Source organism: Coregonus lavaretus (genome assembly GCF_964263955.1).
Source record: "Coregonus lavaretus genome assembly, contig: HAP1_SCAFFOLD_370, whole genome shotgun sequence".
Taxonomy (NCBI): domain Eukaryota; kingdom Metazoa; phylum Chordata; class Actinopteri; order Salmoniformes; family Salmonidae; genus Coregonus; species Coregonus lavaretus.
In genome coordinates, this window is record NW_028161731.1 from 421,430 (window position 1) to 436,100 (window position 14,671).

General features: G+C 43.3%; 1 protein-coding gene across 2 annotated transcripts in view; it reads right to left on the reverse strand.

Annotated features, from left to right (window-relative positions):
• LOC311120188 (speckle-type POZ protein-like A) overlaps positions 1-1,951 on the reverse strand; it is a 70,573-nt gene extending 68,622 nt beyond the window's left edge. Inside the window, exons 1-2 of one of the 2 annotated variants that reach the window (XM_084194805.1) lie at positions 1,716-1,951; positions 301-398 (exon numbers count right to left, since the gene is read on the reverse strand). Coding sequence is in view for 1 of the 2 variants with exons in the window: in XM_084194804.1 (XP_084050930.1) it covers positions 240-272 (33 nt within the window). In the remaining variant the exon portion in view is untranslated. Of the gene's footprint in view, positions 1-239; positions 399-1,715 lie in introns of both variants that reach the window. The other variant, XM_084194804.1, reaches the window with a different exon arrangement.
• Between the last annotated feature and the right edge of the window lie 12,720 nt (positions 1,952-14,671).

Here is a 14,671-nt window from a genome sequence, read left to right on the forward strand (position 1 = left end):
ACTGGTCAGGACAGAATCCAAACACACCCATCATCCCTAACCCTTCTAATTTAGACTGGTCAGGACAGAATCCAAAGACACCCATCATCCCTAACCCTTCTAATTTAGACTGGCGAGGACATAATCCAAATCCACCCGACTATGAATAACTTGATATGCATTGTAACATATCCACTACATTACTATCATGACATTAAATTGGTAAGAAATCAGACCTGTGGAACTTGTACTGTACTCACCAGCAGACGTTGAAAGGAATGCTTATATTTCATGCTATTGATGGGAATCCCATGTACCCACCTCTCAGGACGGGTGATCAAATTAATGGTTAGAGATCAGAGTTCCCTAGGACCTAGGTTATCACTGACTGCTTCATGGTGCTGTCTGGAGATCCCACTCTGAGGAAAGAACAACCAACATTCAGACACTTGTTGGAACCAATCAAAATTCAGATGGATGTAAACCCCTTTGTCATCTGGGCCTGAACAGAAGTGACTTTCAAAAAGTAGCAGTTGCCTGACATGCCTGCAGACCAACCAACACCCTGATAATAGCCAACAGAAATCATGTCAGAATAAGATAATTATATTCCATGTATGTTATCATATATCTTAGAAGCATGTATGACTTATTGTCAAATGACAGCTGTAGTCTGATGTTTTGGAGCAAGCTAGCTACTGGATGTTAGCTCTCAATTAATGTTTACCTGGAAACCCACATACATCATAATTATAGCTAAGAGATTTATGAATGTCAGTTGGTGAAAAGTGAGAACCATTTTGCTTTATAATTGCCACATCTTCCAAACAAAACTAGCTAGCCAATCATCCCGGGTAAGCTAGTTGAGCATAGCTAGCCAGCTAAGGACCGGTCTCTTATCATTATGATATGTCAGCTAGCAATATAGCCGGCTAGTTTATCCTTGTGTTTTAGGACAAAAGTATTTGCTGTCCGCCTACGATTAATTTGATAATATGCGGCCAGAAGATGTTACCTTTATTTGGCCCAGACTCGGTGCTGAGGTTGTTTGTGTTGGCTAGCTAACGTTAGCTGTTTTGAAGCTAACGTTAAACCAGCAAGATTCAAAATAGCTAGCTAGACTGCCCTCCATTACTAGTTAGAACCAGGCACTATTAAGTGTTGATACGGGCTGTTAGCTATCTAGCTTGCTAAATGTTTGGTAAACTGGCGAAGCTATATCATGACTAGGTATTGTACCATAGCTTCACGCTAGCTAACCTCTAAATAGTTGATTCCTCGGCGAGATAGCTATCAAAACTCCAACTAAATAACTGGTTGACTAACGTTAACAATAACATGGTGGCAGAACTAATGACTAACTGGAAAGTATAGTTAGCTATCTAGTTAACGTTGGTTTACATGGTTGTTCTGTTTGAGCAGGCCTGGCTAGCTAACGGTAGCTTAAAATCACTGTTGCTAGTTAATTGGTCAATATCAAGCTTCGAAACAAAGGCTCTTCAGCATAATCTTCTTGAAAAACACTGCTGTTACCAACTAACATCGGACACTAGTTGGATACAGATGCTAAAATACAAACACACATGTAGTTCAGTTACCAATCATTACAAGGCTTGTTCGATAATATTGTTTTAGAAATACATCGGCGTCCAACGAAATGCTTATTCTGATGGAAAAGACTAGCTAACGTTAGCTAGCTAGGGGAAATTGGAAAATATGATGTTTTGACTACGAACCTTTCATTTCCATGCTTCCACTAAATGCAACGAATCATATCTCAGCCGTTCATTTCACCATCAGTTATTTTGCTAAACAATGTAAAACTGCGTTTGAAACATTCTAGCTACGTAAGATGTATAGCTATATGTTTTTCCAAGTCTACCATGCTAGGCTGGTTGTAGGCTTGTGAGGTGGCGGCTAGCTTCTCCCTGCAGACAACGCGGTTGCTGGAACATTTTTACTTCCTGGTCTCATCAGCAGATGATTTATGTGGTATTTTCTATCCTGCACAGCGCTCATGCCGCTTTCAAAACAACTGGGAACTCGGAAAAATACGAGGTCAAATCATTACGTCAGTGATCTTCAGGTCGGAAAGTCGGAGCCCTAGAAAGAGGCCCGAGTTCCCGAGTTGGAATTACGAGTTGGATGACAGACCGTTCAAATCGATCTTTCCTAGTTGGAGCTCGTTTTTTTTTTCCGAGTTCCCATTTGTTTTGAACGCATTGAAGTCGGAAGTCGGAGATTTCAGAGTTCCCAGTTGTTTTGAACACGGCATGACTCAGCCGTTGAAAAAGTACTCAATTGGCATACTTGAGTAAAGGTAAAGATACCTTAATAGAAAATGACTAAAGTACATTTTAGTCATTTAGCAGACGCTCTTATCCAGAGCGACTTACAGTTAGTGAATGCATACATGTATATATATATATATATATATATATATATTTTTTATACTGGCCCCCGTGGGAAACGAACCCACATCCCTGCCGGCCAAACCCTCCCCTACCTTGGACGACGCTGGACCAATTGTGCGCCGCCCATGGGTCTCCCGGTCGCGGCCGGCTGCAACAGAACCGGGACTCGAACCAGGATCTCTAGTGGCACAGCTAGCCTTAGGCCACTCGGGAGTAAAGTAAAAGTAAAAGTCACCCAGTAAACTACTACTTGAGTAAAAGTCTAAAAGTGTTTTGTTTTAAATATACTTAAGTATCAAAAGTGGGCTCCTAACCAACTGTGCTATTTTGTTTGTAACTTATTTTTTAACTTATTGTGTACATAATGTTGCTGCTACCGTCTCTTATGACTGAAAATAACTTTTGGACATCAGAACAGCGATTACTCACCTCGACCTGGACGAACATTTTTCCGATTTGAAGAATATACTGCTTTCTTGGGAACGGGCCCAAATCCCGTCATTAGATTGAAGAAAAGACGGAGAAAAAGGGGTCGGAGGTCGGGCTGCCTTCTGAGAATTCGTAGGCGAGTGAGTAAACGTCCACCACCGTCCGTTCTATTGGCCAACGTGCAATCACTGGAAAACAAAATGAATGATCTAAGATCAAGAATATCCTACCAACTGGACATTAAAAACTGTAACATCTAACGTTTCACCGAGTCGTGGCTGAACGACGACACAGATAATACAGAGCTGGCAGGATTTTCCATGCATCGGCTGGACAGAGAAGTAAGACGAGGGGCGGGGGTGTGTGTCTATTTGTCAATAACAGTTGGTGCGCGATGTCTACTATTAAAGAAGTCTCAAGGTATTGCTCGCCTGGGGTAGAGTACCTTATGATAAACTGTAGACCACACTCTAATCTACCAAGAGAGTTCTCATCTATATTATTCATAGCTGTCTATTTACCACCACAAACCGATGCTAGCGCTAAGACCACACTCAATGAGCTGTATAAGGCCATAAGCAGACAGGAAAATGCTCATCCAGAAGCAGCGCTCCTAGTGGCCGGGGACTTTAATGCAGGCAAATTTAAATCCGTTTGACCTACCAGCATGTGCAACCAGAGGAAAAAAAACTCTAGACCACCTTTACTCCACACACAGAGACACATAGAAAGCTCTCCCTCGCCCTCCATTTGGCAAATCTGACCATAATTATATCCTCCTGATTCCTGCTTATAAGCTAAAACTAAAGCAGGAAGTACTAGTGACTCGCTCAATACGGAAGTGGTCAGATGACGCGGATGCTACGCTACAGGACTGTTTTGCTAGCACAGACTGGAATATGTTCTGGGATTCATCGAATGGCATTGAGGAGTACACCACCTCAGTCATCGGCTTCATCAATAAGTGCATCGACGACGTCATCCACACAGTGGCTGTACGTACATATCCCAACCAGAAGCCATGGATTACAGGCAACAGCCGCATCACGCTAAAGGCTAGATCTGCCGCTTTCAAGGAGCGGGACACTAATCCGGACAGTTATAAGAAACCCTGCTACGCCCTCAGATGAACCATCAAACAGGCAAAGAGTCAATACAGGACTAAGATTGAATCGTACTACACCGGCTCTGACGCTCGTCGGATGTGGCAGGGCTTGAAAACTATTACGGACTACAAAAGGAAACCCAGCCGCGAGTTGCCCAGTGACACGAGCCTACCAGATGAGCTAAATGCCTTTTAGGCTCGCTTCGAGGCAAGCGACACTGAAGTATGCATGAGAGCACCGGCTGTTCCGGACGACTGTGTGATAACGCTCTCGTTAGCCGATGTGAGCAAGACCTTTAAACAGGTCAACATTCACAAGGCCGCAGGGCCAGACGGATTACCAGGACGTGTACTCCAAGCATGTGCTGACCAACTGGCAAGTGTCTTCACCGACATTTTCAACCTCTCCCTGACCGAGTCTGTAATACCTACATGTTTCAAGCAGACCATCATAGTCCCTGTGCCCAAGGAAGCGAAGGTAACCTGCCTAATGATTACCGCCCCGTAGCACTCACGTCTATAGCCATTAAGTGATTTGAAAGGCTGGTCATGGCTCACATCAACACCATCAACACCATCATCCCAGAAACCCTAGACCCACTCTAATTCGCATACCGCCCCAACAGAGCCACAGATGACGCAATCTCAATTGCACTCCACACTGCCCTTTCCCACTTGGACAAAAGGAACACCTATGTGAGAATGCTGTTCATTGACTACAGCTCAGCGTTCAACACCATATTGCCCACAAAGCTCATCACTAAGCTAAGGACCCTGGGACTAAACACCTCCCTCTGCAACTGGATCCTGGACTTTCTGATGGGCTGCCTCCAGGTGTTAAGGGTAGGCAACAACACGTCTGCGTGCTTTGTCCCCACCTGTACTCCCTGGTCACTGACGGGCCGCCCCCAGGTGTTAAGGGTAGGCAACAACACGTCTGCGTGCTCAGTCCCCACCTGTACTCCCTGTTCACTGACGGGCTGCCTCCAGGTGTTAAGGGTAGGCAACAACACGTCTGCGTGCTTTGTCCCCACCTGTACTCCCTGTTCACTTACGGGCTGCCTCCAGGTGGTAAGGGTAGGCAACAACACGTCTGCGTGCTTAGTCCCCACCTGTACTCCCTGTTCACTAAGACTGCATAGCCAAACACGACTCCAACACCATCATTAAGTTTGCTGACGACACAACAGTGGTAGGCCTGATCACCGACAACGATTAGACAGCCTATAGGGAGGTCAGAGACCTGGCCATGTGGTGCCAGGATAACAACCTCTCCCTCAATGTGACCAAGACAAAGGAGCTGATCGTGGACTACAGGAAAAGGAGGGCCGAACAGGCACCCATTAACATCGACGGGGCTGTAGTGGAGCGGGTCGAGAGTTTCAAGTTCCTTGGTGTCCACATCACCAACAAACTATCATGGTCCAAACACACCAAGACAGTCGTGAAGAGGGCACGACAACACCTTTTCCCCCACAGGAGACTGAAAAGATTGGGCATGGTTCCCCAGAACCTCAAAAGTTATACAGCTGCACCATCGAGAGCATCCTGAATGGTTGCATCACCGCCTGGTATGGCAACTGCTTGGCATCTGACCATAAGGTGCTACAGAGGGTAGAGTGTACGGCCCAGTACATCACTGGGGCCAAGCTTCCTGCCATCCAGGACCTATATACCAGGCGGTATCAGAGGAAAGCCCAAAAAATTGTCAAAGACTCCAGTCACCCTAGTCATAGACTGTTCTCTCTGCTACCGCACGGCAAGCGGTACCGGAGCGCCAAGTCTAGGACCAAAAGGCTCCTTAACAGCTTCTACCCCCAAGCCATAAGACTGCTGAACAATTAATCAAATGGCCACCCAGACTATTTACATTGACCCCCCCCCCCCCCCCCCATTTGTTTTTACACTGCTGCTACCCGCTGTTTATTATCGACGTATAGTCACTTTACCCCTATGTAACAGTGTTGCTTCCGACCCTCTCCTCGCCCCTACCTGGGCTTGAACCAGGGACCCTCTGCACACATCGACAACAGTCACCCTCGAAGCACCGTTACCCGTCGCTCCACAAAAGCAGCGGCCCTTGCAGAGCAAGGGAAACAACTACTTCAAGGTCTCAGAGCGAGTGACGTCACCGATTGAAATGCTACTAGTGCGCACCGCTAACTAGCTAGCCATTTCACACCGGTTACACCTACCTACATGTACAAATTACCTCAACTAATCTCTACCCTCGCACATTGGCTCGGTACCAGTACCCCCTGTATATAGCCTCGTTATTGTTATTTTATTGTGTTACTTTTTATTTTATTTTAATTATTTTCTTAACTCTCCTGTTGTATTCGGCGCATGTGACAAATATTTGTTTTGATTTGATTTAACTGTGCTTTGTTTGATTGGAATCCCTAACTGTGCTTTATTTGATTGGAATCACTAACTGTGCTTTGTTTGATTGGAATCACTAACTGTACTTTGTTTGAACGCAGCCCACCTTTCTTCTCTCTCCCTCTGACATCACTCGCCTGGTGAACACAAAGCAGCTTTGGGTAATGGCGCTTTCAAGACAACTGGAAACTCAGAATTAATGAGGTTAAATCATGATGTCATGTTGGAAAGTCGGAGCTCTAGAAAAATGCCATAGTTCTCGAGTTGGAATTCCGAGTTTGATGACCGTTCAAAACGATTTTTCCCAGTCGGAGCTTGTTTTTTTTGCGAGTTCCCAGTTTATTTGAACGCACTGAAATCGGAAGTCTGATTTTTCCGATTTCTGAGCTCCCAGTTGTTTTGAACGCGGCATAAGCTGCTCAGAAACAATACACTATAATGACACCCTGTAGGCCTGTGATAACTAGGCGTCCGCATGCTTCACATCCGAAACAGTTTGTGCATACAGTATATTATGACTACATTTTGTGAATTTTGGTCTTCGCCAAGGTTTTTTTTCAAGTGTTCCTGCACACAAAAACAATTATTGAGGCCGAAGTCGGTAGCCAAAGTTTATGCCCCTTAGTTGGTGATTGGTCAACATTAGGGTTAACCTAATGGAGCCTCAGAGTGGAGGTGTCATAATACCCATAAAACCTAGCGGTCAAACAGGGAAATGGTTCCAGTCGTTTAGAAACACTTAAAATAAGGGATGTGTTTCTTGTAGGCTTACCCTGGCGTGACGTTTTGATAACCGTGTAAATCTCTCTTGGACAAGGTAAGGTATCAATATATTAGCCAAAAATGAAATGCTAATTAGCTGCTAATGTGGCTATCATACAGAACTACAGAGAGGAAGAAGAAGAGGCCCAACTCGGCGGAAGATCTGTCTCCCTCCAGCAGGTGGTGTGTGTTTGTTATTTTGCTCTCCAAGCAAGGAGTTTTAGTGTGGAGGTCAATGAGAGATTGTTGAATTTGGTCAACAAAACATTTTATGGCTTATTTGCTACGTGAGGTTTATTTGATCGAATAGAAATTTCGTAAAGTTTAAGTTGTTACGAGTGTACTGATATAAGTAGGACACTTGAAATCCCGGCAACTTTTAGAAAAACACTTTATATTGGAATTGTCTCGTGATGGCTATGCATATTCATGGCTGAGGATAGTAGAATAGCGTCTCTCTCCATTGAATACAGGCGATTGACGTCAACAACCCTCATCGAATATTCAAAAAGGATTACAATAATGAGATGTATCCACCAATCCAAAGAAAGGATAGGTGGGAGCTAGACTCCCATTTTTAGGGTGGAGAAACATGTATCTTGTCAGTATATCCATGATCTTTGAGAACTGAAAATGCCTGTCTCAAGGTTCACGTCACTCATTAGGGCCATGATGATCTGGATGAGACTGCCGAACCGAGGCAAAGGTAAGAATCTCTGGATTAACTATCAAATGTTAGCTAAATGTAAGTATTTAATAAAATGGCTAAAGTTGTTTAAATTGACAATTCTGTGAACTGTCTTGGGCAAGTTTTAAATAGAAAACACCTGTCATCTAGCTAGCTAGCTAGCTCATGGTTAGATAGTTAGCAACATTAGTCTGGCTAGATGGCTACATTAGCCGTCTATTTGTCTAGCCATTTAAATGCATGAGAAATTCATAAACGAGTTTAGCTTTCTTTGGCTTTTATAAACCAACAGTCTAGCTTGCTAGTTAACTTAGATGGTGAAGCTAGGGCTAGGCGTTCTTGATCATGTTTGTTTGTGTCTGTGGGTGAAGGGTGAAAAGCCTATTTCAAGTACTACTTGACTTGTAGCTACCCTAGCTAGCTGTATTTTTTTTGTCTGGCTTTTTGAGGTTTCATAGATGGACTGATTAGCATCCTCTATTGAGTCAACAGTGTGCTTACTTTACTGCAGAGAAATAGTAATGGCGTCTTTTTGTAGGCACTAATATGACATTTACATAAGTATTCAGACCTTTTACTCAGTACTTTGTTGCAGCACATTTGGCAGCGATTACAGCCTCAAGTCTTCTTGGGTATGACGCTACAAGCTTGGCACACCTGTATTTGGGGAGTTTCTCTCATTCCTCTCTGCAGATCCTCTCAAGCTCTGTCAGGTTGGATGGGGAGCGTTGCTGCACAGCTATTTTCAGGACTCTCAAGAGATGTTCAATTGGGTTCAAGTCTGGCTGGGCCACTCAATGACATTCAGAGACTTGTCCCGAAGCCACTCCTGCGTTGTGTTTGGCTGTATGCTTAGAATTGTTGTCCTGTTGGAAGGTGAACCTTAGCCCCAGCCTGAGCGCTCTGGAGCAGGTTTTCATCAAGGATCTCTCTGTACTTTGCTCCGTTCATCTTTCCCTCGATCCTGACTTATCTCCCAGTCCCTGCCACTGAAAAACATCCCCACAGCATGATGCTGCCACCACCATGCTTCACCGTAGGGATGGTGCAAGGTTTCATCCAGACTCATGGTCTGAGACTCCTTTAGGTGGCTTTTGGCAAATTCCAAGCGGGCTGTCATGTGCCTTTTATTGAGTGGCTTCCTCTGGCCACTCTACCATAAAGGCCTGATTGGTGGAGAGCTGCAGAAATGGTTGTCCTTCTGGAAGTTTCTCCCATCTCCACAGAGGAACTCTAGAGCTCTGTCAGTGTAACCATCGGGTTCTTGGTTTCCTCCCTGACCAAGGCCCTTCTACCCCGATTGCTCAGTTTGGCCGGGCGGACAGTTCTAGGAAGAGTCTTGGTGGTTCCAAACTTCTTCCATTTAAGAATGATGGAGGCCACTGTGTTCTTGGGGACCTTCAATGCTGCAGAAATGTTTTGGTACCCTTCCCCAGATCTGTGCCTTGTCACAATCCTGTCTCGGAGCTCTACGGACAATTCCTTTACCTCATGGCTTGGTTTTTGTTCTGACATGCACTGTCAACTGTGGGACCTTATATAGACAGGTGTGTGCCTTTCCAAATCATGTCCAATCAATTGAATTTACCACACATGGACTCAAATCAACACGATTTTGTGAGAAGACCGATTTTCGGGATTTGTCATTGTCTTCTTCTTCTTCTTCTTCTTCTTTTTCTATGATATAATGGCGTTCCGCAAACCAACGTTAAAGGTGCATGCCGCCACCTACTGTGCTGGAGGGTCAATCACGGTTTACAACATTTCTAAGTCCTCCTCCCTAACTCAGTATTTTTGAGAAAATAAAGAAGAGCCCTACTAACTTCTAATAGACCCTCACCCATCCCCAAACCCCTCCCCCATCCCCAAACCCCTCACCCATCCCCAAACCCCTCCCCCATCCCCAAACCCCTCACCCATCCCCAAACCCCTCACCCATCCCAAAACCCCTCACCCATCCCCCAAACCCTCCCCCATCCCCAAAATCCCCCCCCCCCCCCCCCCATTTTTTAAAACTGTGGAATAATAGTGAAGACATCAAAACTATGAAATAACACATATGGAATCGTGTAGTAACCAAAAAATTGTTAAACAAATCAAAATATATTTTATATTTGAGATTCTTCAAATAGCCACCCTTTGCCTTGATGACAGCTTTGCACACTCTTGGCATTCTCTCAACCAGCTTCACCTTGAATGCTTTTCCAACAGTCTTGAAGGAGTTCCCACATATGCTGAGCACTTGTTGGCTGCTTTTCCTTCACTCTGCGGTCCGACTCATCCCAAATCATCTCAATTAGGTTGAGGTCGGGGGATTGTGGAGGCCAGGTCATCTGATGCAGCACTCCATCTCTCTCCTTCTTGGTCAAATAGCCCTTACACAGCCTGGAAGTGTGTTGGGTCATTGTCCTGTTGAAAAACAAATTATAGTCACACTATGCCCAAAACAGATGGGATGGCATATCGCTGCAGAATGCTGTGGTAGCCATGCTTGTTAAGTGTGCCTTGAATTATAAATAAATCACAGACAATGTCACCAGCAAATCAACCACACACCATAACACCTCCTCCTCCATGCTTTACGGTGGGAACTACACATGTGGAGATCGTCCGTTCACCCACACTGCATCTCACAAAGATACGGCTGTTGGAACCAAAATTATCACATTTGGACTCCAGACCAAAGGACACATTTCCACCGGTCTAATGTCCATTGCTTGTATTTCTTGGCCCAAGCAGGTCTCTTCTTATTATTGGTGTCCTTTAGTAGTGGTTTCTTCGCAGCAATTCGACTATGAAGGCCTGATTCACACAGTCTCCTCTGAACAGTTGATGTTGAGATGTGTCTGTGACTTGAACTCTGTGAAGCATTTATTTGGGCTGCAATATCTGAGGCTGGTAACTCTAATTAACTTATCCTCTGCAGCAGAGGTAACTCTGGGTCTTCCATTCCTGTGGTGGTCCTCATGAGAGCCAGTTTCATAGTAGCGCTTGATGGTTTTTGCGACTGCACTTGAAGAAACTTTCAAAGTTCTTGAAATGTTCCGTATTGACTGACCTTCATGTCTTAAAGTTATGATGGACTGTCATTTCTCTTTGCTTATTTGAACTGTTCTTGCCATAATATGGACTTGGTATTTTACCAAATAGGGCTATCTTCTGTATACCCCATGCTTCTACATATGCATTGCTTGCTGTTTGGGGTTTTAGGCTGGGTTTCTGTATAGCACTTTGTGACATCTGCTGATGTAAAAATGGCTTTATAAATAAAAGTTGATTGATTGATTTGAAAATCTCAAATCTCAAATATATTCTGATTTGTTTAACACTTTTTTGGTTAATACATGATTCTATATGTGTTATTTCATAGTTTTGATGTCTTCACTATTATTCTACAATGTAAAGAAAAATGTAAAAATAAAGAAAAACCTTGATTGAGTAGGTGTGTCCAAACTTTTGACTGGTAGTGTATATATCGTTTCAAAGCTCTTTTGGCTAACTGGTCTACAATTTCATTCCCTTCCACACCTGAATGTGCTGGAACCCAGCAGAATCTCACTACTACACCAGTCTCTCAATTCTCCATAATAACATTAATACCTCCAATAGGTCACTCCTATTATATTTACCAGATGATAAACTATTCAATACAGACAGAGAATTGAGAATACTATAATTCTACCAGGTTGTACGTCCTCCACCAACCGTTATCACCAACAGTCCAACTGAGTATTACTAGTATAGTACCATAGTATACTGACAGTTCATCTGTTAGTCTTCTACATATCTGCACATCAAATTCAGGAACGTAAACGCTTGCTCCAGGGTCCATGGATCCATCTGTGAATAGAGGTAAAAAAGCATAAAAACGTATACCAATATAATTGTCAACTAGTTTCCCTGTATCACTGACTTCTGACCAATCTTTCCTTTTCTCTACCAAGGTTAGATCAACAACAGGGTCTGGGAGTAACCATGGAGGAACATCCCCTATCACCACAGAAGGGCCAACCTCCAGCTCCCTCAACCCACTCTCATCAGCAAGCTTTCCAACTGTCCAACCAAAACCACTGCCTTGTCTCCTAGTATATTCCCAACAGTCATCTAGAACAGTAGCAGTGGGATGCTAAATTGTAAAGTGGTTATCCCACTGGCTATAGGGTGAATGCACCAATTTGTGAGTCGCTCTGGATAAGAGCGTCTGCTAAATGACGTAAATGTGCCCTTGAGCAAGGCACTTAACCCTAATTGCTCCTGTAAGTCGCTCTGGATAAGAGCGTCTGCTAAATGACTAAAATGTAAATGTAAATGTAATGCTCAACCTCACAGCTTTTCAACTTAATAATAGTCCCCTGTAGCTCAGTTGGTAGAGCATGGCGCTTGCAACGCCAGGGTTGTGGGTTCGTTTCCCACGGGGGGCCAGTATGAAAATGTATGCACTCACTAACTGTAAGTCGCTCTGGATAAGAGCGTCTGCTAAATTACTAAAATGTAAAATGTAAGCTAATGACAATTTTTTGCGCCGTATATTGAAAGGCATCTCACCTGCCTCCACTAGTAAGGCACATAGAGATGTTGATTTAAATGCACCAATACATCCTTAAAGCTTTATTCTGGATTCTGTCCAGCTTCTGAAGCCGTCTTCCCCGCTGTTCCATAAACTATACATCCGTAATCAATTGTCGTCCTGATCAGAGCTCTATAAATATCCATCAACAATTGTCTGTCAGCAACCGATTCATAACCAGAGACCGAGTGCATAAGATTCACCACCTTACACTTTGTTTCAACATTTATGACATGATCTTTCTATGTATATCGCTCATTGAACCATAGACCCAAATATTTGTACTTAGAAACCCTCCCCATAGACTGTCCATACAGAAACAACTGGATATTATCAGCAACTTTCTTCTTCGAGAAGAACATACAGCAGGACTTCGCTACTGACAATTTAAACCCCAGTCAATCGACCATCTTTCAACATCCACTATAGCTTGTTGAATAGATTTGATCACATGAGAGACATTCCTTCCCCTCTTCCAAACAGCTCCATCATCAGCATACAGGGAAGCCCCAATACCCCTACCTTCATTCGAAAACACATCGTTAATCATAATGTTGAACAAAATAGGACTGATAGCACTGCCTTGAGGAATACCATTGTCAACTCCATAGGCATCAGATAAAATGGATCCTATTTTAACTTGAAAGGAGCGATTTAAATAAGAAGGTCAAAACCCAGTTATATAACCTCCCACAAATACCAAGTCTTTCCATCTTAATCAGTAGGCCTTCTCTCTACATAGTGTCATAAGCCTTTTCAATGTAAAAGCCATTACTTCTTTCATGACCAGAGTTTTTACAACTTCATTGCTCACCAATACTAATGCATCCAAAGTAGATCTACCTTTACGGAATCCACTGACATTGACTCAATAAACCTCTATGTTCCAGGAAATATGACAATCTATTGACTATCATCTTTTCCATCAGTTTACACACGTTAGAGGTCAGTACTATTGGTCTATTACTATCAGCACATGAAGGGTCCTTACCAGGCTTTACAAAAGGTAATATTACTGCAGGTTTCCAACCAGAAGGTATAACCCCCTCACTCCAAATATTATTAAATAATCCCAGGAGAACATGTATGACCTCATCAGGTAGATGCTTAAACATTACATAGCATAACTGATCATGACCTGGGTCTGATAGCCACAGCCTATTAAGGCTGAGCGCATCTCATGTATGGTAAAATTAGCATCCAAAGAAGAGTCAACAGTATGCCTTTTCTTATACACATTAACATGAGCATTTAAAATCTCACACCTGCATTGCTTATACACTTTATTCAAAGTAACCCCACTATGTACCCTAGAAAATTATTCCAGTCATCTTCTTCAACGTAGACCACACATCCCCCAGCTCAGTACCCTGCCTATTGTAGAGCAGAACTGTCTCCATGCATTTCTCTTAACAGACTTAATGACCCTCCGTACTAAAGCTCTCTTCCTTTGGAAATCAACTATTCTCAGGAGTCATATTCCTACACAACACTCTGTAAGCTTTATTTATTTCTCGAATAGCCACAGTGCACTCTTCAGTCCACCAAGGAACCACCTTCCTTTTCTCACCCACTTCCCTCACTGGTACATACAGTGTATAAATATACAGTATATAAATATACAGTGTATAAATATACAGTATATAAATATACAGTGTATACATCCGCAGCACTTAAAATCAGAGGTCAGAGGCAGCACATACATCAACCAGCCTCTCTAAAGACAACTGTCCAACAGACTTTAAGCAATGATCACCAAACTTTTGAATGGTACCCTATCTGGAATAGTAACATCAAAGTTCATGGTACACGAAATCGGGAAATGATCACTTCCAACAGTAGAATCATTCATTACATTACATTCACACATACAGTGGGGGAAAAAAGTATTTAGTCAGCCACCCATTGTGCAAGTTCTCCCACTTAAAAAGATGAGAGAGGCCTGTAATTTTCATCATAGGTACACGTCAACTATGACAGACAAATTGAGAAAAATAAATCCAGAAAATCACATTGTAGGATTTTTTATGAATTTATTTGCAAATTATGGTGGAAAATAAGTATTTGGTCACCTACAAACAAGCAAGATTTCTGGCTCTCACAGACCTGTAACTTCTTTTTTAAGAGGCTCCTCTGTCCTCCACTCGTTACCTGTATTAATGGCACCTGTTTGAACTTGTTATCAGTATAAAAGACACCTGTCCACAACCTCAAACAGTCACACTCCGAACTCCACTATGGCCAAGACCAAAGAGCTGTCAAAGGACACCAGAAACAAAATTGTAGACCTGCACCAGGCTGGGAAGACTGAATCTGCAATAGGTAAGCAGCTTGGTTTGAAGAAA